A 25,723-nucleotide genomic window follows, 5' to 3' on the forward strand; every position below is an offset into this window, starting at 1 on the left:
ATGCTTGACCCGCTGAGTTACTCCAGCGTTTAGTGTCTAGTGTTTACCTTCGGCGTAAACCAGCACCTGTAGTTCCTTCCTACACACCTGTAGTAAATTGTTGGTATAGGAAGAATGCCTGTGTTGTTCTGTGTACATGGACACAGGTGGTGAGGGACGAGGAAGGTTTCTGTAGCATTTCGCGGTGGACAACAATAGTATCACAATATATTTTCAAAGAGCCGTGAGGGCGGGCAATCTGTACAACAGGTAGTCGAGCTGTGGGTTGAATGGAGTTTGGTGTCATCTTGTCGATAATGAGATTTGATGCTGGGTGGATTATCAGAGCTCGCCCTTGGATCCTCCCCTGCCCCGCGTTGATTAGACGTCTGGCCCATCAGTCGGGAAGAGGAAGCCTCTGAATTGGAGAGGCCGGGTGCCAGTCAAACGCAGCCCGCGGAGGGAAGGAGGGAGGGCGAGATAGCAAAGTGCGGGAATGTTTTAGACGCTCGCCGGGGCCACTGAGAGCGGGAGCTGTGGTTGCGACAGATGCTGCTCCCTCGCCCGGACAGAGGTGTCCAGTTGATGTGTAGAAGTCCCCTAACGCTCCGCGTACCCCAATGACCAGCAGAGTCTTGCCGGGCAACCTGGGCGCCGACCAGCCCGTCTTCACGCAGCTCAGGTCGGTGAGCATGAACTCGGAGGAGCAGGCGGCGATGTACGGGGTCATGAAGAGTCCCGCGGCGGGGATGTCGGCGGTCGATGAGCTGGCCCAGGTACGGCTCCAGAGGGCAGGGCACACTTCCCCGGACACCAACCACACTTGTACATACTCCAACACACATTTCCAATGTCGCGTAACGCTGTAGCCAGGCATTTAGTGCTTTGTAGCCAACCTTTTAAAACATACATATGTAGTAGTCAGCCTTCATGAATACTTTGGAGCCAACTTTCTTAAGTGCTTTGTCACCAGCTTTCATACTCTGTCGCCAGTTTACTTTCTTGTAGCTAGCTTTTCAAATACTTTATAGCCAGCCTTTTTTAAATACTCTAGTTTAATTTCATGCTCTGTAGCTAGCTTTTTAAATACTCTGTGGCTAGTCTTTTTTAAATACTCGGCAGCCTGTTTTCTTTCAAACTCCAGCTAGCCTTTTAAGTACCCTGTCGCCAGCTTTCGTTCATACTCTTTAGACAATTTTCGTTCATACTCTGTAACCAGCCTTTTTAAATACTCTAGCCAGCTTTATCCATGTTCTCCAGATACCGCCTGAGTTACTCCAGAACACTCTTTTTTGAGAACTTTGCAGCCAGTCTTTAACAAAAAAACATTGGTTGCAACAATCGTTTTACTTTTCGTTGTCTGTTTAACTGCGGCAGTCAATCGAGCTGCAACTATTTCTTTTCATATCTGTCACGGACGGAGGTTTCCTTTGCATGTTTTCGGTCGACAATAAGATCTGTCAGGGGTTGCAATGAATTTGCAAAAAGTGTGGATTCAGGAAGTATTGTTTCACGTCTTTCCCCTTGCCCTCGTTTGATTTTCCTCCTCAATAATTCTTGTTTCTCGAAAGGGGAGGGAGGTGGGTGGAGATGTCCCTTCGCTTCATCTCTTGGTGATGCGGTTGGATTCTGGATACGGGCGTTGACTGCAGTGGACGGTTGCAGAGAGCAGTCGGTGGTGTAGGCGCCACCTGATTTCGGTTTCACCGGAGGCTGCTAATGATCTTGGGGGTCACTCACTTGTCAGTCAGAGATTTTTGCGCCTGGTTCGACCACTCCAGAACGGTTGGGAGATTCTAACATTCTCGCATTGTGGCAACTCTAACTGCCAGCGTGTCCTGAGCATAAACGAGCTTTCTACAAGGTCCGGAAGCAGTGGGAAGTCATTGGGTAAGAGTTGTTGCCATTCAGTATTTTATGGTGATTGCATTGTGCGTTGCAAAATATTATTTTCTGGAGAATTCCTCAGTCGTTGCAGGTATAGGTCCCAGGCAGGAATGACTCCTGTGTATACCGGCAGTATTGTAGCTGGTCAAATTGACCTGATACGAAGAAATAGGCATATTTTTCACAATGGCATTGGTGGCTCTTAAAGAATGTCCAAATCTCTTTACATCCAGTGGTGAACTATTTGAGTTGTCCCCTAAGATTTGCCAAACAACGGAGAGGGAGAGAGAGTAGCAGGCCCTCAGATTTAATATTGGGTTGGAAGATAGATCCTCTTGCTGTGCAGAGCTAATTGGTGCTGTACTGAAAGTTCTGCCTAACTGATTTACGGGGTACTGATTGTGGATGATCAGCCATGATCACAGTGAATGGCGGTGCTGGCTCAAAGGGCTGAATGGCCTACTCCTGCACCTATTGTCTAACTTTTTGTGTTAGAGTCTGTGGAATGAGTAGTGAACAAGCAACATTCTCTTGTGATCCCGCTGCAAAATGAGTGTCCGGCGATGATTGTGTACATATGTGCATTGGTGTGTGAAGGATAACACATTCTCTGACTCACCCTGAGACTATACAATGTGGAGTATGTACCAGGGAAGGGCGAAGGAGTTTTTATTTCTGATTTGAGGTTGCTGAGAATCCCAGCTGGTTTCGCACTTGCTGTGCAGCATTGAAGCATTTGACTCCCTCCTCGCCCACACAGCGAGTCATTGAGACCAGAAAAAACTTCCCAGCACTTTGAAATTCGCTCTGAGCCACTGTACTGAAAATATGCCAACGACAGCTGGAAGATCTATAATCAGAAAACTTAAATGTGTGGCCAATACCAAACTTTGTAACATCTTTTTGTTTCAAGGTTTGATGGAGTCAAAATTCATGGTATGTTTGCTCTTATCCAGCCATTGATCAGATTTTCCATTAGTCAGTTGATTTTCACTGGTGGGCGACAAAAATATTGCTAAGATATATTTGGCGTGATGTGGAGCTTTTACAGATGGAGGGGGAATGTGGCACTGATTTCTTCAATGGCAGCGAGGTTGTTGAATGTTTTCCTTGTGACTATATGAGCATCCACAACACCCCACCCATCTTTTCCGCTCTTCCCTCCCTTAACCAGTGTTCTCTCACTGTCGGGCTGTTACCCAATGGCCCTTTCTATTTCAGATATTTTTATCTGTTTTGGAAAATATTTGAACAACTGTCTGGGTGCGTAGAATTTACTCAACTTTATTTGACCTCACTAGGAATAAGTACACTTATTTCCTCGGCATGTGGTAAAAAGATGCAGTAGGTTCTCAGTAATTAACATAGAAAAAGTAGATAACAGTCTTTGGGACTTTGCAGTTTCCAGGAGCATGCTGCGTGTAAGTTGTTGGCCACATTTCCAATAGTGTCCACAAACCATTAACTGTAAAGTATTTTAAGATATTCAAAAACCTACATTTTTTTGTGTTACTTTAATCATTGTGATTTTTTTTTTGTTTAATTCACATGCTCAATATCATGGTTTGTTTAAGGGATCTTTAAGTACACTATTCACAAATAGCAAAATCTTCATAGCATTTCCAGTGTTTTGTAAGTTTGTTTAAAAAGTAGATGTTGATTGTAAGATTAGTAAGATTGTAAAATTAAGTTTCTCATTATAAAGTTTATGTATTCAAGTAGTTCACAATGTGTCAATTTAAAATATGTATAGAATAAGAAGCAGCTGGATTGGATTAGCGTTGAGTGTGCCATTAAATGTTTCTGGTATGCTGGATGGAGGTGGTTGCTAATTCCTGATACCAGTTTCAGATGACTCGCTACAATTCTATCCCAAGCACGTGGTAGGGGTAGATTTGAAGCTGCCAAATGTTCATGAGCATGACGGATCCCTATAAAAGATATTTACCTATATTAAGCATGCTCACTATTACCACCGGTACATCTGATGTTTTAATAAGAAGTACAATTAGGGTTTTGTGTTACTGTTAATTCATTGCCTTGAATTGTGTTAAATAAATCAGCATTAATGCAATCTATTGCTAAGGTTTTTTCATTTCAGTTGGATGTGGTGGAAACATTTTACAGGATCGTTATTAGTTAACTGAATTCCGAGCAACAGTCTTGGACTACATCAACTTTTCTTTTAGCTCTTATACTGATGACACACGAATGTGCCTGGGTTGTTGAGAGGAGACATTGATTTTCTCATGGTTTGTGCAACTGAAATGCTTCAGGCTTATTTCGTGCGAAACTTGTCATATTCTGTTTTGATTTAGCTTTTATTTGTTTAGTTGCAAGTTCATCCTTGGCTTTTAACTTCGAGCTGGATGTTAATTGCAAAATATATGCATAGAACATCCACAAGACCCACAGAGGTTTGCTGACTGGATGTTCAGTTGAGGTGCTCCTGTCATAGAGAGTGAGGTTTTTTTTGGGGGGGGATGGACATATTAAGAGCTATTGCAGGTACTGGCTCTCTCACCTTACTTTGTGGGACAAGAGGAATTTCCATGCACATTAAGTCTAGTTCAAGTTGAGTTTATTGTTATAGGCACAAGTAGGTACAGGTACAATGAAAATCTGGCTTGCAGCAGCATCACAAGCACATACTCGGACAAACGGCCACATAAATCATACTTAAATTATGTAAAGTTCTGCAGACATCAAAAGAAAAAAAGCACGATATAAGTATAAAACACAATTTAAAAACAAGTACATGGTAGTGCAAGAGGTCGTCTTGCATATTTGACAGCCAATGTATAGTTAGTTGTAAGATACAAGATCAAGAGGAAACATCTTGATAGGAAAATCCAGTCAAGCCTGGGCATTAAATCCAGAACTACTGAACAGCTTATAAAATTAAGTAAATTCCACAATCAAGATAATATAAAGTAACATAAAGAAAATATTAGATACTGCAAGCAATAACAATCAAATGGCATCATATTATTAAAATATACTGTGGTTGGATATCGTCGCTCTGCACTCTAATGCTGTTACTTAGCTTTAACTAAATGTAACTTTAACTTGTGCATATTTCTTTGGAACTTAGAGACTGAAATTGACTTGCCTTCCCAGTCAGGCCAAGTAGCTCCAAACAATCTGCTTAAGGAACTCAGCAGGGTCGAACAGCATCTGGAGCAAAAGGGTCAAACCCCTACATCATGCTTCAGCCATTCTTTCCCCACCACAGATGCTGGTCAACCCACCGAGTTTCTCAAGCAGATTGTTGATCTGGATTCCAGCAACTGCAGCCCCTTGTGCCTCCATGCAGTGCTGTCAGCAGGTTCCTTGCCATCACTTAGATGTATGTAATTCACAGCTCTGCTAAAACACTTGATTAATATCTTCTGTATGATGAGTGTAAAAGAGACAATGAAAGCCAAGCAGAATAGAAAAAGACGGATGGAGCAAGGAGCATGTATGACAATAACTGCCAATATTACTGAAAATCTAAATATATTCCATAGATATGCAAATAATAGAAGGGTTTAGGTGAAGGTGTAAAGCTCATGAAGGGATTGCATATTGTTATTGAGGGCATTATTCAGGTCTTGTACGAGGACTTTGCATGTATATTTATCTCTTTGGATACAGGGATAGTGTAGGAGCACTTGAGAGTGAAATGTTCTATCTTTGTTCAGAAAAGGAAGTAAGGATAAGTGTAGTAACTACACGCTAGTAAATTTGACTTCTATAGTGAGAAAGCTTTTACAAACACATCTTCAGTCATTCACATTGAAGATAATGAACTACTCAATGCAAAAGCTTAGAATTGTTGTGTGCAAGTTGTCTTTAACCAATTTGATGGAATTCTTTGGTGAGTTAATGTAGAGAATTGATGAGCCGAATGCAATCAATGTCTTATACGTGGACTACCAGAGAGGTTTTGATAAAATGCCACATTAATGAATTATCAACAAAATTGAAGAACACATAAAAGGGCTATTAATAGCATGGGCGTAAAGTTGGCAAATACAACAGAGAGATGTGGTGAATGGTTCTTTCTTCAGCTGGAGGAAGTTCATTGAGTGACCATTGCTGGAACCGTCAGCAAGCCAAAGGAGATAGTGAATGTCAGCAAGACAAAGGAGATAGTGATCGACTTCAGGAAGCAAAGCGGTACCACATACCCCAGTTTGCAATGACAGTGCCGGAGTAGAGATGGTGGAAAACTTCAAATTCCTCGGAGTCAATATCATCAACAACTTCTGGACCACCCAAGTTGAAGCAACAATAGACAATAGGTGCAGGAGTAGGCCATTCGGCCCTTCGAGCCAGCACCGCCATTCAATGTGATCATGGCTGATCATCCCCAATCAGTACCCCGTTCCTCACTTCTCCCCATATCCCCTGACCGCTATTTTTAAGAGCCCTATCTAGCTCTCTCTTGAAAGCATCCAGAGAGCCCGCCTCCACCACCCTCTGAGGCAGAGAATTCCACAGACGACCAATGACCAACAAGGCACACCAACGCCTCTACTTCGTTAGAAGGCTTGGAAGTTTGGCATGTCCCCTACAACTCTCACTTTCGACAGATGCACCATAGAAAGCATTTTATCAGGATACATCACAGCTTGGTCTGGGAACAGCTCCATCCAGGACCATAAGAAATTGCAGCGAATTGTGGACACAGCCCAGGCCATCACACAAACCAACCTTCTATTGATTCCATTTATACCTTGCGCTGCCTCAGCATGGCCTGCAGCATAATCAAGGACGAGTCGCATACTGGCCATTCCCTCTTCTCCCCTTTCCAATCAGGCAAAAGGTATAGAATCGTGAAAATACACGAGAACCAGGTTCAGGGGCAGTTTCTCCCCCCCCCCCCCCCCCAGCTGTTAACAGGCAACTGATTCACCCTACCACAACCAGAGAGCAGTGCAAACTAATATCTACCTCTGCTGTCGCTCGGACTATCCTTGACCAGACTTTGCTGGCTTTACCGTGCATTAAATGTTATTCCCTTATTATGTATCTATACACTGTAAATAGATAGGAAATGTGAGGAAAGACAATACAGAAGAAAGGATACTGTTCTTACTGTGGTGCAAGAACAGAGGATTGTGGGGGCCAAGGGTTCACAAATCATTGAAAATACAGGGCAGTTTGAGAAAGTGGGTATTGGTACACACAATTCTATTCTTTATCAGTGGAGGCTTTTATCTTGGTGGCTAATGGAGGCTATATCCACAATATAGTGGATAAAGGTGAGTGAGGGGGCTGGGAGGGGGGGGGGTTGCTGAACCATTACAAAATTCTTTAATTCAGCTTGCTATACTGCATCCATCTCCTGCAACTCCCATGTATGTTGGCAAGTGCAGAATTTTTATCCATTTTCATATTCACCTAACAATAGGAATGTTCTCTCATTCCTCAGCCTCTTCAATAGAATTGGACACAGTTGCAGTAATGTGTACTGCCTTTTTTCTCAGTCACAATTTCTTCCTTCAGTATTGCGCTTCAGTATTGCGCTATCTTAGCTTTCACTTTCCCCTGGACCGGCCCTACACTGAACATAAGACCTGCAATGTGATTTGACCTAGATACTTACAATTGGGTTGTACTCCAGGAAACATCAACTTCCTAATACATCATGCTTAAAACAAAGGCAGAGTTAGTCATGAGTCACCGGCCCTCCTACACATATGAACTTATGCAGCAGTTCTTCCAGTTTATACTTTTTTTGTCACTTTGCCAAATTCTGGACTGAAAGTGATAATGAAGGGATTTATGATAATGGACATTTCATGAAGTCTTACAGGAAGGAAACAAGCCCTTGGACCCAACTTGCCCACAGCGGCCAATAGGCCTCATCTACACTAGTCCCACCTGCATGTGTTTGCCCCATATCCCTTTAAACCTGTCCTATCCATGTACCTGTCTAAATGTTTTTTAAAAGTGCAATAGCACCTGCCTCAGCTACCACCTCCGGCATCATCCTTTGTGTGAAAATATGGGCATGTTTTTGGAGGAGATGTGTTAAGAAAGAAGAGGGGAGGAACTTAATAAAAATAAAACATTTAACGATTTTCCTATCTGATATCTTGTGTGTAATTAAGGTGGATAACCAGCCACATTTGGTTATCACATGTCCATAGTCTGTGGTTCCAAAATGAAACTTTAAAAGGCCATTCATTACTGGCCAGAATATTCCCAGTATATATTTCTTGCCATCTCCGCACATGTCCCACACGGAAACCTTCACTTCCAATTCTTCTAAGAATATTTAAATACACCCTGGGGGGAAAAAAATCAGGCATGCTCGATCTTGGAGCGAACAATAATGTACAAGAGGCTATACTTTCAAACACTTTGGAAGTTCCGGGCTGGAAGAGGTTACAGAAATGGGAAGATGTGGACCATGGGAGGATTTGAGGGCCAGGCACATTTTTGTTTGCACTACTAAGCTTACTGCTACTCTGAGCCATATCAAGGTTCCTGAAACCAAGCCTCTGATCCAACTAAAGTTTTGTTTATTAACGTAAACACAAGCTGGCCAAGTAACAGATTGGGTAGCTTGGTTTGCCTTTGAATCAGGAAATGTACATTAAAAACAAAGTATGGATTATACACCTAGGGTTTAAAATTGTGTGGGAGGAAGGATTAGGGGAGGAAAGTTATCTGGAAGTTTTGAGTTTCCTCGAAAGATTAAGTTAAAGAGCCTGATTATTGGTTCATAGTTTCTGTAACCTAAGCTGAAGAGAGCAGGAAGAAGGCACCACAGAAAGAAAACCACAGGATTACCGGTTCCAACAGAGTTGATGTTAGTCAAGAAAGATAACAATCAAGAAGTGAATTAGAGACATGGGGTTGCCATCAAGAAATTAACCTTTTCTTATGGAGGAAGGGTGTGCAAGACCATTTCTGAATAAAATATTTTAAGCCTCGATCTAATTTATGTTGTCGATTTAACCTTGATTCCAGAGGCCCTCTCTCCATGAGGTGATTTCTGGCATTGATGGGTTAAATTGGTTTAACAATGGACATGGAGACTTTGTCACACTGCACGGTGGAAAACTGATTCATTAATAACAACATCTGGTTTTAAGATAGATAATATACACATAGATTAGCATGAAGAGCTGGTGTCTCAGACCTTGGAGCATGTTGTCCATTTAAGAAGATCAAAGCTGGATATTCCAGGAAAGTGTACAACCTGAGGAGAAAATGAAACTTATGTTTAGCCTCATAGCTGAAAAGTTTCAGATTAGATGAGAGAAGTGATGAGTGATCAAGAATGTTGACCAATGAACAGGTATGTTGACGGGTGAATGTTAGACTTTCTACATAATGATAATATTCACGATTCTCTAAAATACATGATCAGGAATAAAGTTAATTTTGTTTGCTTTGAATTAAACACGGGAAATACTTATCTGCTGGCTCAGTTACTGGTGGAATTCCGTGTGTAGTATGTCAGGAATAAGCACTGCAACTTATTGACTTTCCAATGACCAACAGATTTAGCAGAGGTTATTCACACAATTGCGTGAAAAAATGACTGACTGATGACTTAGCAAAGACAAACTGGAGTAACTAAAAAGATTGGCTCGATGATAATGGATCCTAGTGAGGGAATGGTTTTATAAATGGAATCCATGTGTTTGCTCACTATGCGGTTCTTGCTGCCTTCTCTGAGGTGTTGCACTCCGTTCCAGTTTAAACAAACAAGCTTAAATTTTTTTTTCTGAAGATGATTATATCCTGAATGATTTTCACGATTATCATTCTTTTACACATGCAACAATTGTTGAATGGGAGAATTGTTTACACGGGCAAATGTGCCTGTTAAGTACACAGCCAGTGTTTGTGCAATGTTAGTAATAAATGGTGTGCCTGCAGCATGGTGCCGAAGATTCATTTGCATCCGAATGTAGATCACACCTGTTGCATATCTGCTATTAGTGATTACATGAGCAAATAGGGGTTCTTCCACGCACCTACACTGAGAGAACTAATTTAAAATACATTGTCTTTTTGTATCCATTTGCAATGAAACATCTGTATAATGCTGAGCTGGCAACATTACAGGGGATTAATACTTCTGACATTATAGCAGATTATAATGGGGTTTTATTAATTTATCTAACTTTTCTTAAAACTATCAATCTCACTTCCAGGACCTGGGATCTCACACTCAACTTTTCATCAGCCTGACACCCTGGTATATAATGAGCTGATGCCTCATGAATAACTTTCCTTGCCTCATCTGTAAACAGACAGCGTTCTACAATTTTTGTTTTGCATTGTATAGAAACTTTTCTCACCTATGAAATGGAATTCTGCAATAATAAACCCTCTGTACTTAAACCAGTGTGATTTGAATAATACTTTTCTGCAACTGATTAGTCATAGTCTCCTGGATGGTTGGATGAGTAAATATCAAATTCCCCAATGTTGTTATTTCACTATTTATTCTTGGATGAAAGTGATATGGGTAAATGAGCAATCCGTGTAGCTGCTAAACATAGGCAAATCCTGAGATTGCAAACAGTTTTAAAATATTTTTTCGTGTTATTGATTTAAGAACATCATTCATGGGTAGGAAAGGTTTAACGGAACCGGGGTCAAACATGGGCAAATGGGATTAGCTTAAATAGGGTATTTTGGTTGTCATGAAAAATCAGGGTTAAAGGGGCCTGTTTCCCTGCTGTATGACTGCAATATTTCTGATTTTGAAATTTGTCAAAATTGAAGTAATTTTTTAAATCATGTCTACATCTGTGCTTTCCTTTATCTCACTCACTTTATATACATTCTTTCTGACTTACATTCTTGTTCTGACTGCCTTATGGGCCTGTCCCACATAGACAATTTTTTTTTAGGCAACTACAGGCGACTAGTTTGTCGCCACATGTTCGCCGGGAGTAGTCTCCACAGTCGCGCAAAAAATCGTAGCATCTTTCTGGTCGCCGCTAAATTTTCAATGCGTTGAACATTTTTCGGCGACAGTGTGCTTGATGCCAATGAGCGTAGCTTGACTTCTCCTGACGTAGGTGCAGTCGTAGGTTGTCGCCAAGATGACGTAGGTTGTCGCCGGTTTTTCAGCAACCTGCTATGACTATGACAGTCGCCGGCAGTTGCCTAAAAAATCAAGTGGGACAGGCCCATAAGTCTCATTCCAGATGTTATACAAAGTGTTTTTTTAAACAATTGAGCAAAACACATTGAACACAATTTTGACTACATTTTCAGTTATTTAATCAACAAAAAGAAAGCAGCTTAGAGAATAAGAAGGCAAGTGACTCTGACTCTAAGATTTAAAATATACTTTTGAAGCTTGTGAAGAACTGCAGCCAAATGTTCCCTGGTGACCCACAAGTTTACAAACCTTTAGCACATTCATCTTTTTAAATTATTCTTTCATTGTTTTTGTTCCTGCAACTGTATCAGTTTCATTAAACATTAACTTTTATAATGCCGTATCATTTAAAATTCAGTTCATTGCATGCTTAAATATCTGCACCTGGAGAGATAAACTTTATACTCCAATCGGAATTGTTTGCTGAAGTTGACATTAAACCCACTTTATCTCAGCTGTAATTTATGGGAAAAGGTTAGAGAGGTGAGTAATCTAAACACAATATTTTTAATGTTCCTTTATGTTAATTAATCTTTATAAAACAGTTTCTGTAAAATAAGATGAATAGATAGATAAAGTTTAAACTTCTGCACGGAATGTCCTCTAGTTACCTTTTATATAACATTTGAACATTATTGAAACAAGGTGAACTTTGTATTTTACAAAATAGTCTAGGAGAGAAAATTAGCTTTGTTAATTAATTCGGTTGTAACTGCATCTCCAATCAAATAGCAATTTTACAGTTTTTTTTAATAACGTACATTATAACTTAATTTAGCTTGAAAAATCAAAGAATTTCATCCCAACTATGTTTCAGTAAGTCATTATCATATAAAAGTCATAATATAAAAGTTTTTTTGTGTGTAAAATTCATGAATGCTGATATGCCAGCTTGAATGTGTTTGCCTTGTGCCATACATATTCAGCTAAATTATAAATTTGCAATACACAGTTTAGATTTTTTTATGATCCAATGTAATACTATTATTTGTAAATGGTAAATTGGAGGAGCAGCACCTCCTATTTCGTTTGGGTAGTTTACTCCCCAGCGGTATGAACATTGACCTCCAATTTCAGGTAGTCCCTGCTTTCTCCTTCTTTCCCATTCCCTTCCCAGCTCTCCCACAGCTCACTGTCTCCGTCTCTTTCTTTCTTCTTCCTGCCCCCCCCCCCCCCACCACCCTCACATCAGTCTGAAGAAGGGTCTCGACCCAAAACGTTGCCTATTTCCTTCGCTCCATAGATGCTGCCTCATCTGCTGAGTTTCTCCAGCATTTTTGTCTACCTTTGATTTTCCATCATCTGCAATTAAACATTTGTAAATGGTGATGTAATTTTGTAAATTTTCGATGCGCCTTGTTTTTGGAGTTTAACATCGATTTCACTAAATGCACATAATCAACGTTTAGGCATTATTTGTCATTCTTCAGACCCAAGTACACAAAATTCAGTTGGCTATTATTGAAAATAGTTTTATATAGAGTAGGGTTGATTACCTGTTTTCCTTATGTTTAAGAAGGAACTGCAGATGCTGGAAAAATCGAAGGAATAGGTGACAAAGGAATAGAAACGTCACTTATTCCTTTGCTCCATAGATGCTACCTCACCCGCTGAGTTTCTCCAGCATTTTTATCTACCTGTTTTCCTTAAAGCCTTTTTGTATTTTACGAACAAGTTCAAATTCAGTTGTCATTTACTTACCGTAGTTAATTTACTTTAATTTATTTACTTTAGTTAATTCAATGTCATTCACTTAAGCACGTAATAGGTTGATATATTGATGGGAGTTGAAGTTTAAGAGATGTTTCCAGTCAAGAGTATAGCACACATTTATATCAAACTACACCTGCTATGCAGGAATTGTTTCCTTTTCATTCAAAGGGATTTACATTCAGAAATATCATGTTATTTTGCTGATGGGCAATCCTAGATCCAAAATTATTCTTCCTAAATGCACTTTGTATGATCAAATCATCATGTTTTGTTTGTGCTTCAAAAAACAAAACCCAAGTCCTCATTTCCAAAAATGTAAAAACAGCCTCTAAATAAAATATGACTTTTATACCAGGCCATGGAATATTCTGCCCTTTAGAATCCATACCACAGTTGCTATGAAGGACTGATTTTTGTAACCTGACCCCTAAAACTGGGAAATGCTTTGCTGTCTAAATCCTGTTCTAAGCTACCTGGACAACGGCTCACAATTGGGTCTAATGGAGCTCCACAATGTCTAAAGTCTGTTGGTTTTTCAGGCTGTTGGTTTTTCTGCAATTCGTGTCTTTTTTTTGTTGATATACCTCCAGGATAGCTTACCTGAGAATTAATGTTTGCACGCTAGGGATTTGTAGGCAAGAGTTTATTGTTTCCATTCAGAACCATTGCCTCTGTATCACATAACACCCCAGCGTTGATGGGCTATGTTTGTGCTTCAGGAATCAATTAATTAGATTGAGACCTGAAGTCCATGCTTGCCAAAAGTCACCTGAAAACTATCCACATTTTGTACCAGAATTCCCAAACTTGAATGGAGATAATTGTCTGATCTAAACAAATAACCTAGGAAAAGCATTGGTGCAAGATCACCGCAGAGTCTGGCCAGGAAACCAATTATATCAGTTATTTGCTGATTGTGATTTTCTGGCTGACATTTAAGTAGACCAGCTGATAATGAGCAAGTCATAGCTCTGTTGAAGTCGGTCACATTTGTTCATCTCTTTGGAACATGGTGGACATTGGGACACTGTTCCTTTCTTGACTGGAAAGGAAAGGGATTAATTTCTTTAGAATCCATTCGATCTTTTGGAATGTCCTATTTTGATAAATGGCAGTGCTGATAAAGTGGAAAGAATGGCAGGCATTTATAAATAGAAAATCCCCACAGTGTGTTTACCTGGAGTTTAGTGCTTGTTCTTGGGGCAGGGCATGAAAGTACAAGCCTTTTGATGAAGGAAAATAATGTATAGCAAACTGAGCCATGCTCATGTACTCCTGGTATCCACATTTTATTTGGCGTTTACTTTGTTTTGAGTCTTTAGCAGTGTGAGATCATTGATTTTATTTCATTCTGAGAGAATAGTTTTGTCATCTTACTGTTTTTAACAAGAGAATCTGCTGCCTGTGTGCTGACTCGCTGACAAACAGATAATCTTGACCTGAAACGTCACGCATCTATCCTTCTATCCAGAGATGCTGCCTGTCCTGCTGAGTTACTCCAGCATTTTGTGTCTATCTTCGGTTTAAACCAACATCTGCAGTTCCTTCCTATAACAGTAGAAGATGTTTGCAGATTACAGAGAGGAGAGGAAGTTGACTTGGAAAAACTATTTTCCAAAAAACTGAGAATGGTGTGAAAGCGACAGATCAAAGCAGACGATGGTCAAGGAAATACAGAATGATTCATTGTTGGCTGCGCCTTAGCCATCAAACCTCTTTGATCTGTCTCTTTCACACCTTGACCTTCCATATCTCTAGTTTCCCTCCCCCCTGATTCTCAGTCTGAAGAAAGGTCTCAACCCGAAACGTCACCCATTTCTTCTCCCCATAGATGCTTCCTGTCCCACTGAATTACTCCAGCACATTGTGTGTTCATGCATGATGTGCTTGTACTGGATCATCTCTGCAAGGATTCTTCATTAGTATTTTCCAAACCTATAGCACCCATTATCCAGAAGGTTAATGGAAGCAAATTATTTCTCGAGTCTCGCAGCATCCAGTTTGGGGAAATGTATTTCCTTTCCTTCATTGTCAAATATGCCTATGAAACAGTATTAATTAGCGTACATTCACCGTTAAGATTACAACGGTTCAAAAACTGCTAATTTTACCTATTAAAAATAAACTTCAAACGTTGGCCTTGCCGATGCCATGCATGAAGTGATATGGTTGGGTTCATGTTGGCAATTTTTCAGTGTGGCCATGATGTTTTTGTAAGTGTTTTTATCTTCTCTTTTATTTGCTCCATGTATTAATTGCTGCCATTTGCTTCTTGTACAGACACGGTGCGAGATGGAGAAGTATCTGTCACCCCAGCTGCTACCTATCCCTGAGCTGAAGAAGTACAGACGGGACAGTGCCTCCGTGGTGGATGAGTTCTTCCAGGATGAAAAGCCATCACCGTACAGCGTCAATATCAACATGATTCTGCCCGATGTTACTTACCTCCGCACGGGTCTTTATAAGCCACAAAGACCACCCATGGCTCAGCCCCATTCGGAAGATGTTAATGCTTTCACCCAAGCAGGCAGAACACTTAGCACCCGGGCCCTGCCGGAGTTCACTAGTGTGTTTAACACCACACAGTCTACAGATGTCAACACTGCGTACATTAAGCAGGAGCTACCCACTCCTGAAATGCACTTGCCTGCAAGCTCTCAACAAGGTCAGCTGTACCAGTTACTGAGTTCCCCAGACTTGGTCAGCATCCGTGGCAACACTCCTCATACACAAGGCAACGCATCATGTATGGGCAACTTTACCAATGGTTCAGTAGCATCAGGCATGACTGGCATGAACACTCTGGCAACTGGGCATCCTCAGACGGTATTGAAGCACTTCCATTCTATCTCAGCGTTTTCCATGGCAACGCAGTTCTTCCAGCAACAGCCCACGTATCTGCCCCCATCACCTCCAAATTCTGAGCCTGGGAGTCCCGACAGGCAACCAGAACTGTTGCAAACCATGACGCCACCTCCGTCATATGCCGCTTCGATTGCATGCAAGTTGGGGTCACCCTCTCCCACCCACACCCTCCCAGCAAACCTGCCAGTGACGCAACATAACATCTCACCAGCTAAGTTCAACCGGAGAAATAATCCAGAGCTGGAGAAGAGAAGAATTCATCACTGTGACTTTCCAGGTATGTACTGTGGGTCAAAAACGAATAAGTTGTTAAATATAGTTATTTTTTCCACTTATCTCCTGCATTTCCTTTGATCAATGCATCGATTCTGTATCCCTCCTTTATTTATTTGAATTTGTCTCAAATGCATCTTGAGTTTGAATCTCATCACCATGGTGGAGAAATTTTTGATTTGTGCAAATAAATATATGTGGAATAAAAAGTCTGGGAAACTGTTGATTTGTTGGGAAAAAAACATCCAGTTCATGGATGTCCTGGAGGAGGGGAATCTGACAGACTAATCCACTTTGGGCTATTTGTGCCTCTTGGTTCATCACTGTGGTTAACTCTGAAGTGATTTTAGCAAGGCATAGTTTGAAGGGCAAAAATGCACAAACAATAAATGCTAGCATTTCCATCTGTGTCTACATCCTGGGAATGAGTAAGTTATTAAAAGAGTGCAATTGATTTTAATGGTTCTTATTGTGCCAAGAACCACATTTTATCTAATTTCTTTGTAAGAAAGGTTTCTCAGAATTCCCTACTGGGTTTGTTAGTGTCAGTCATAATTACAGTCCATAATTTTACTCGATCTAAATACTCTTTCTTCTCTGGGAATCTGGCCAATAATATTGTCCTACTATTTAAAGCAGTAATTCTAAGTTAAAATGTAATAATCGGAAGTGGGGAAGATAATACAATCGGTTTAATGCTTTGTCAAATAATATAAACATCTGAAAAATCAGATGTTTATATTATTTAGTCTACTTGGTCATTCAAAATTATTTGAAAGGAAGGGGATATGAGTGAACTAGAACCCTTGTGATCTAGGATGGTGTTGGGTCATTAGATATGGTTTGTGGTTGCACATTGGTGTGATGTGTGGGTCTTGACTTAACTATAATTTGCATGTTAGATTTGCATTCATTAACTCTTAACAGTTAGCAGTACACTAACTGAACATCTGAAATTGATTTTCATTTTTCCAGCCATAACACTTTAGCCTCTTCATTTCTTTCAAAACCATTTAAATGTCGGGCCTTACAACCAATTTGAAAATCAATTTCTTCAAGCCTGATCTTGTGTGTGATTTTAGTGTCTGCATTCAAAATTTACCCGACTGGTCTTGTAAAGATCACAGCCATTATATCATGTCCTTTATAAGTCTACATTACTTTAAAAAATGGTGTTATATAGAAACTTCTGCAAATGGCAACACATGTCTTCAAACAATCGCCTGTGAACCAGCCAGGTCACTTCTAAATGTAGACACTATGCATGCTGCACAGTTTATTTTGAAGCATAAATGGTGGGTGTTTAAAGATCCACACAGTCTTACAGTCTTGAATTGCCTACCTATTTTCCTTGCTTCTGTGGTTACTTGTGACTTTAGCTGTAGCACAGTTGCAGAGATTTAAGAAAAACGCTCTGTGTGGAAATCGCTATGCCAGGCTATATCTGCAGAGGGAAATGGATAGACAACGTTTGAGGTCCAAACCTTTCTTCAGACTGATGGAGTAGAATGGAGATAACTGGTCAAAAGAGGTGAGGGGGGGGGATGGGGATGGGGGAAGAGCTGGCAAATGGAGGTAGGGGGGGGGGGGGGGGGGGGGGGGTTGGGGGGGGGGGTTTGATTTGGAGTTCAGTCAGGTGATGGAATCCGATGAGTTAAGGAAGGTGGGGAGTGATATGTCGAACAGGGTGAGATGGAGAACAGGGCCGAGAGGAGGTGGGTATGAGATTAAATAGTGGATTTGGTGTGGGGAGATGTAGATGATGGGTGGATGAAAGAGGGGATAGGAACTGGGTGAAGAGGGCGGTGGGGCAGGGTTTGGAAGGAAGCGTGCATGGAGATTGGCAGGGGTGTTGTCGGGATGCTGCCTTTCAGCTTCAAAATCCTAAATTCAAGCCGGAACTCTGGAGTAGTTTATATGTTCTTCCTGAGAGCTAATGTGTTTCCTCTGGGTGCTCTATTTTCCTTAAGTACTAGAGACATGTAGGTTATTTAGCCACTGGAAATTGACCTGAGTGTGAAGCTGCTTAGTGGAATTTGGGTGTAGTTGATTTGAACGGAAAGGAGAAGGTGTGGGCGTGGTGAAGAAGAGGATTGGTGTAGATTAGTGTGAAATGATGTTTAATGAACAGAGTGAATTTGGTGGCTGTGTGACTTTGACACATGGTTGGGATGGGATTTGCTAGAGTTTGCTATTGTTGTCAGTGCAGCTTGCATTACTTTTTCCAATTGGCAATTTTGTCATGAATGTTTTGACGACAGTGTTTTGGTGAAGGGATGATTGATTTTTCTCAGTGCTCAGAGAAGCATCACCTTGATGCCAGGTGATGCAAAAATGAATAGGTAAATACTATGCAGTCAGGTAAGTTAAACCACAGACAAGCATCCAGGAAGGTGAGGGGAGGCCTGATAGAGGTTTATAAAATGATGAGGAGAATAGGTAGGGTCGACGGTCAGAATATTTTGCCTATGGTGGAAATGTAAAATACGAGAGGGTTACATTTACGAGGCTTTTAGAATAGTACACGAAAATGCAGGGAATAGAGGGATATAGATCATTTATATTATTGAGAATTCTCTGCCATAGAAGGCAGTGGAGTACAAATCACTGTATGCATTCATGAGATAGTTAGATATTGCTCTTAGGGCTAACGGAATCAAGGGATATGAGGAGAAAGCAAGAACGGGGTACTGATTTTGGATGATCAGCCCTGATCATATTGAATGATGGTGCTGGGTCGAAGAGCCGAATGGCCTACTCCTATGCCTATTTTCGAAGTGCAGACGGAATGATTAGTTTAACTTGGCATCATATTTGGCACATTGAGAGGCTATAATTTACTCCCTAGCTTCCACAATGCCGTAGGATTTACTTGACCAGGTCCTGGGGATTTATTTACCTTAATGTGTTTTAAGACCAGCTGTGCCATCTCTTCTGTCATGTGGACTCTCTTCAACACATCACTATTACCTTCCTCCTGGTTCCTAGTTTCCATGTCTTTCTCCATGGTAAATACAGTGGAGACATTTACATTGCACACCTTCCCCATCTCTGTGCCTCCAGACATTGAAACTTGTTGACTTTTAAGGAGCTCTATTCTCTCCCAAGTTTTTTTTGTTGTTGTCATTAATACACTTGTATCATCTCTTTGGAGTCTCTTACTTTGTCTGCTCTTATTCTATCTGTGTCTTACTTTATCAGCTATCTCGTGTCTTCTATTTACACTCCTGATTTTCCTTAATAGTACCAGCTATTACTACCTACTATAATTAATTTCTCTTGTGTGGCTGGCTTGTCTAGCTGTTGAGGTAAAGCAGGAAAATACTATATTTCTCTCAAGCTGGGTGCCGTAGAATGTCTGCAGTTGAAGGTGTACAGCATGGATACCCTCTGAATCTACACTGACCCTCGGGCACCTATTTACACTAATCCTGTTTTAATCTAACTACATTTCCATCAAATCCTCCAGATTCTACCACTTTCCTTATACTCGAGACCATTAACCAAGCAATTTGTACATTGGTGGAATGTGGCAGCAAATTAGAGCATACAGGGGAAACCCATGGGGGAGAACCTGCACACTCCATGCAAAGAGTGGCATCAGTCAACATTGATTCTGGGTCATTGGAACTATGCGGGATCAGCTCCTTCAGGTGGAGATTTCATTACATTGGTTGTAGCTTTCTAGATAAGTTGATTTAGTGATTTGATTGTAATCTAAATAATCACTTGACCATGCATTGTGGTAAGATTCAAAAGATTGCTGTCACTTGAGATTGAAATCTGATTCTATAGGCAAATGGTTTCTATTTAATATTTCATGTGAAATACGATCAAATAAATCTGAGCAAGATAAGTAAAAGTTTATGGCAATTTAAGTTGCTTTCAGCCATCATTACAATAATTTTCTAATGTTAATCTTGCAACACGGAAGATTAATAGGTACATGTTGTCTTTGTCTACAATCAGCCGTTGAACACTAGAAACAAACCAGTCCTGTGCTCTATACCTATTGAGCCACAGTGTGACCTGTGATGTATGCTCATGTTATTTTGCACACTGACTGATTGCATTTGGAACCTAATAGTTTCAAATTGGGATTGTTGCAGGATTCTTCTCACAATGCAAAGGTCAAGTGATTATCTGCATTACAATAATTCACGTTTAATTAAACTACTTTTGAAACTGCAGCCAATTTATATATTAAAATATCCACCTAAGTAATCAATTAATTGTTTTGCAGCTTACGAAAAAAATAGCTGTAGCCAATTTTCTTTGTTTTCCCAAACAAGCCAGGTCCATAAATCAATTACACCAGTTTTGGGACTTAATTATTTGATGATCATTTGACGAATAAATGATCCAGACCATCTCCAGCCAGTGAAATACTATTAAGGCTGTAATGTAGAAAATGTGGGGTCTTTCATATAACAGTTGCTATTATCAAATTTTGCCATGATGGTTGAAAGATGAGGATTGGTATAACTTTACTATTTTGTTTTGAAGTAGTGCCATGAGATGTTTTGCAAAATCCTGAGACCATATCCCTTCTGAAAGATGCACATTCACAGTGTTGCCATCCCATCATAGAAACATAGAAACATACAAATTAGGTGCAGGAGTCGGCCATTCGGCCCTTCGAGCCTGCACCGCCATTCAATATGATCATGGCTGATCGTCCAACTCAGTATCCCGTACCTGCCGTCTCTCCATACCTTCTGATCCCCTTAGCCACAAGGGCCACATCTAACTCCCTCTTAAATATAGCCAATGAACTGGCCTCGATTACCCTCTGTGGCAGAGAATTCCAGAGATTCACCACTCTCTGTGTGTGAAAAAAGTTCTCATCTCGGTTTTAAAGGATTTCTCCCTTATCCTTAAGCTGTGACACCTTGTCCTGGACTTCCCTAACATTGGGAGCAATCTTCCTGCATCTAGCCTGTCCAACCCCTTAAGAATTTTGTAAGTTTCTATAAGATCCCCGCTCAATCTTCTAAATTCTAGAGTGTATAAACCAAGTCTATCCAGTCTTTCTTCATAAGACAGTCCTGACATCCCAGGAATCAGTCTGGTGAACCGTCTCTGCACTCCCTCTATGGCAATAATGTCCTTCCTCAGATTTGGAGACCAAAACTGTACGCAATACTCCAGGTGTGGTCTCACCAAGACCTTGCACAACTGCAGTAGAACCTCCCTGCTCCTATACTCAAATCCTTTTGCTATGAAAGCTAACATACCATTTGCTTTCTTCACTGCCTGCTGCACCTGCATGCCTACTTTCAATGACTGGTGTACCATGACACCCAGTTCTCGCTGCATCTCCCCTTTTCCTAGTCGGCCACAATTTAGATAATAGTCTGCTTTCCTGTTTTTGCCACCAAAATGGATAACCTCACATTTATCCACATTATACTGCATCTGCCAAACATTTGCCCACTCACCCAGCCTATCCAAGTCACCTTGCAGTCTCCTAGCATCCTCCTCACAGCTAACACTGCCCCCCAGCTTAGTGTCATCCGCAAACTTGGAGATATTGCCTTCAATTCCCTCATCCAGATCATTAATATATATTGTAAATAGTTGGGATCCCAGCACTGAGCCTTGCGGTACCCCACTAGTCACTGCCTGCCATTGTGAAAAGGACCCGTTTACTCCTACTCTTTGCTTCCTGTTTGCCAATCATACTGCAATTAAGTGCACCGTAGAATTTTAGTCAGTAGTTTTTAACTGCATGTACCAATTCTCTTTTTGCATTTATAATTTTTTTAATGATGCAAAGGGTTTCAAAGGTCTTTTTTTGTCACGTGTACCAATTGAGGTACAGTGATATTCGTATTACCATACAGCCATACTTAAAGGCAACAAGACACACAACCACATAAAGTTAACATAAACATTCACCACAGCGGGATCCACATTCCTCACTGTGATGAAATGTAATAAAGTCTAATTCCCCCCCGCGGTCGGGGCAGTTGAACTATCTGCAGTCAGGGCAATCGGAGCTCCCGTAGCCGGCAGTCAAAGTTCCTGCGACGAGGCGATTGAAGCTCCCGCGTCGGGGCGGTCAAAGCTCCTGCGGCTTGGAGCTCCCGAAGTCTGTCTCTAACCAGAGACTGTGAGCTCCACGATGTTAAAGTCCGCAGGCTCCGGAGGTTGTTGCTCAGAGGTCGATCCCCGGAGCTCCTGGTCGACCCTCAGCAGAGGCCGCCAACTCCTCGATGTTAGGCCGCAGTGCAGATGGAGATACTATACGGAAAAAAATGGCATCTCCGTCGAGGTAAGAGATTAAAAAAAAGTTTCCCCAACCCCCCACTGCCCCCCACATAAAACAAGCTAAAGAACACAAAACATTTATTTCTATTCATTTAACACCTACTAAAGAAACAACATAGAAGGAAGGGACGCAGACTGTTGGCGAGGCAGCCATTGTATTTAATCATGGTTTGTTTGATCATTTCAGGGGGAATTTAAGGATTTATATTGTTGGGGCTGGTGGCAATCTCTGAAGGAAATTATTAAACCAGATATCTTGTTTTGACAATCACCTTGTTTCCTGTCATTAACTTTTTTGTAATTGCAAATAATTCAAGTTATTTTGTTCTTTGTACCTGCATTAGCAAATAAATACTTTTTTCCCTCCCACTTTATGTTAGGATTTCTCAGAACACTGCAAAGCTTGTTGCCTTGAAACTATACCTGGTTGTGATGGTATGATGTGATATTTAGCCAGTGTAAAGTACAATATCTGAATCTATGCAGAGTTGTAAGCTGTATTGACTTGCGGCATTTGAGTAAACATTGTTGAGAACTTAAAACTACGTGCTGAAGGATGACAATGACATATTTATAAAGTGATGATCAAAATGATTTGCTGGTATTTTAAAATGTGCTATCCAGTTTTTTAGGTCAAACATATGTTTAACCATCTGATACTCTGCTTTGTTTAAAGGTTGCTCCAAAGTGTACACCAAAAGTTCTCATTTAAAAGCACACCTGAGAACTCACACTGGTAAGTATTTTTTTTTTAAGAAATGTGATTTGTATTTTAAATAGAGGATTTGATGTTTAAGCATGCTATTTTGATTTGTTTGGCGTGATGTAATAGTATAGATCTAGGACATACATTGCGATGTAGGAAATTCAAACATAGTATTCTAAATGCGTTGCTTTGGTCCAGTTAAACCAGTTTATAATTGTTGGGACTCATTTCACATTGTTTTCGAACTAACCATGTCTCTTGCTGGTGAAATCCAGTATGATTACAGTAAGAAGAAATCTTTAAAGTTGTGGTTGTGCCATTTATATCATTACTGATTTTGTTGTGTTGATTTGGGGAAGAACATTATGCTTGTGAAGGTAATGAAGAAACTGCATTAAGAAAAGGACAAGAGAATCTGGTCTAACAGTTCAACTAGCAGTATAATTCAATTACTTTTTACTGTGTCTTCATGTTTATTAAACAAGAATTAATATCTTGCAATGCAGAAATATTAATATTTAGGGAGCACAAATAGCACCTAATGATTCATAAGAAGTGTGTTTGAGCTGTTAATACTTTATTTCGCAAGTACAGGTGGTGCTTGGAAACTGTTGAAGATGAGGGACTTCCTGAAAGATTCAGCATAAACCCATGGACTAGTTCATATAATTCTTATTCTCACACAGTTTTTTAAGAGTAGATGGCGAGCTCTTGCTTCTTGCTTAATTCTGAATAGTTGTTTCAGCTCGAGCAGAATATGAAACTCCTACTCTATTTGAAGCTGTAATTGAACTCTTATTTGCAAATTCAGATCTTACCAATATAATCTTGAGTACAAATCAACACAGCTATGGTTATGGATGTTCTTCCTCGAGTTGTCCTGTATCTATAACCATTTACATTTATCAGCGGGTGAAGCAGCATCTATGGAGCAAAGGAAATGGGTAACGTTTCGGGTTGAGACCCTTCTTTAGACTTGGGGGGGGGGGAATAAGAAAGGAAGATGTGAAAACAATGGGCTGAAGGAGAGCTGAGAAGAGGAGGAGAAAGCAGGGCCTATGTGAAATTGGAGGTCAATGTTCATACCGCTGGAGTGTAAACTGCCCAAGCGAAATATGAGGTGTTGCTCCTCCAATTTACGGTGTGCCTCACTCTGGCCATGGAGGAGGCCTAGGACAGAAAAGTCTGATTCTGAATGGGAGGGGGAGTTGAAGTGCTCGGCCACCGGGAGATCAGGTTGATTATTGCGAACCGAGCGGAGGTTCGAGGAACCGAGCGGAGCTCTAAGATATGTTGCTACAAATATACATATGGATTAAATGGAGCAACAATCTCAACAGAAGTAATGACGAGTGAAAATCTTTTCTTGTAACCACAAGTTAGGGATTTGAAACTAAAAGCAAAAATCTAGAGATATTAGAAATCTGAAACCGAAACAGAAAATGTTGGAATTGTTTAAGGTTGCAGCAAAAGGAGTAGGATCTGTGGGGGGATCTCATTGAAACTTACCGTATAATAAAAGGCCAAGATAAAGTGGACGTGCGAAGGATGTTTCCATTATATTTTAAAGCCGGAGATAGATAGATTCTTGATTAGTACGGGTGTTATGGTTATGGGGAGAAGGCAGGAGAATGGGACTGAGAGGGAAAGATGGATCAGCCATGATTGAATAGTGGAGTAGACATGATGGGCTGAATGTTCTGATTCTGCTCCTATTACGTTTGAAGTTATGAACTTATTATTGTGAGTGTCTAGAACCAGAGGGCATGGCCTCAGAATAAAATGCTTTAAATTTGAGATGAGGGGAAATGTCTTTAGCCAGAGGTTGGAAAATCTGTGGAATTCACTGCCACAGACAGCTGTTGTGGCCAAGACATTGGGTATATTTAAGGAAGAGATTGATAGATTCTTGATTAGGTAGGTCAAATGCTCTATGCAGAGGGACGTGATTTCAAACAAGAATCAATTTATTTGTCATGGGTCATGTTGTTCTGTGAACCATTACAAAAAATTAAGTCATATTGCACAGAAACTGGCTCTTTGGCCCACCAAGTGTAACTGACCATCAACCAAATATTTAGACCATTAAACTGAGGTTGGAGCAGAAGTAGGCCATTCAGCCCATCGGGTCTACTCCGCTATTCAATCGTATCTGAGTTCCCAACTCCTAGTTCTATTTTCTTATGCAATTGAATATGATTAGAACAGAAAACTATTTAAATTAGTTGCTTTGGTTCACTGGTTAGCTGTTGAACTCCGAGCAAAACTCGGGTTGCAAATATTATTGTTTGTGAAATAGTGAAACCTTTAAGCCTGAAATTTAAATTTTATATTTTAGTTTTCCTGTTTCCACATAGTTTCGAGTTTACGTATGGTTTCAGACTTGGTGAATTTAAGTGGACAGATCAACGTGACATGTTGCATAAGCAATTGGGAAACACAGCCAACTATTGATAAAATCCAATACTGTTGCTTTGAAGTACAATGTGTGGCAAAGTAATTTACCTTGGCAGATAAACATGTAATTTCAGGTAAAGTGGATATTTATCAATTGTGCAGCCCAGTCTTTTGGTGCAGTCCTAAACACATACACTGAAAGTTTGTGTGTTGGAGCAAAGAATGATAGGTTGACTGGTAAACATATGCACATACAGTCAACCGATGAGCAAGTCTCAGAAAAATTTGATTTTTGTGCAACTGTCTTTACTTGCAGCACTTGTACAATTGCATGTACTGGCATGGAGAAATTTGTTGCAATTTGGCTTTGTTCACTTTTTATGATCTGTCGTCAAGATCCAGATCAAGAATGATTAACTTAACTGTTGTTCTTATTTTTGAACTTATCTGTTCTGCGAGATTTCTCTTTTGTAGAAAACTTTGGCACAAGGCCTGCAAGGTTG

At 40.5% G+C, this 25,723-nt stretch overlaps 1 protein-coding gene across 3 annotated transcripts in view; it reads left to right on the forward strand.

Moving 5' to 3' along the window:
- The first annotated feature begins 262 nt into the window (after positions 1-262).
- klf5a (Kruppel-like factor 5a) overlaps positions 263-25,723 on the forward strand; it is a 44,984-nt gene continuing 19,523 nt past the window's right edge. Inside the window, exons 1-3 of one of the 3 annotated variants that reach the window (XM_055636718.1) lie at positions 263-661; positions 14,987-15,848; positions 22,794-22,853. In XM_055636718.1, the coding sequence (XP_055492693.1) occupies positions 14,999-15,848; positions 22,794-22,853 (910 nt within the window). In that variant the 5' untranslated portion in view covers positions 263-661; positions 14,987-14,998. Of the gene's footprint in view, positions 756-793; positions 1,870-14,986; positions 15,849-22,793; positions 22,854-25,723 lie in introns of those variants that run through there. The other 2 variants (XM_055636716.1, XM_055636717.1) reach the window with 2 other exon arrangements.

Source organism: Leucoraja erinacea, chromosome 6, assembly GCF_028641065.1.
Source record: "Leucoraja erinacea ecotype New England chromosome 6, Leri_hhj_1, whole genome shotgun sequence".
Classification (NCBI taxonomy): domain Eukaryota; kingdom Metazoa; phylum Chordata; class Chondrichthyes; order Rajiformes; family Rajidae; genus Leucoraja; species Leucoraja erinaceus.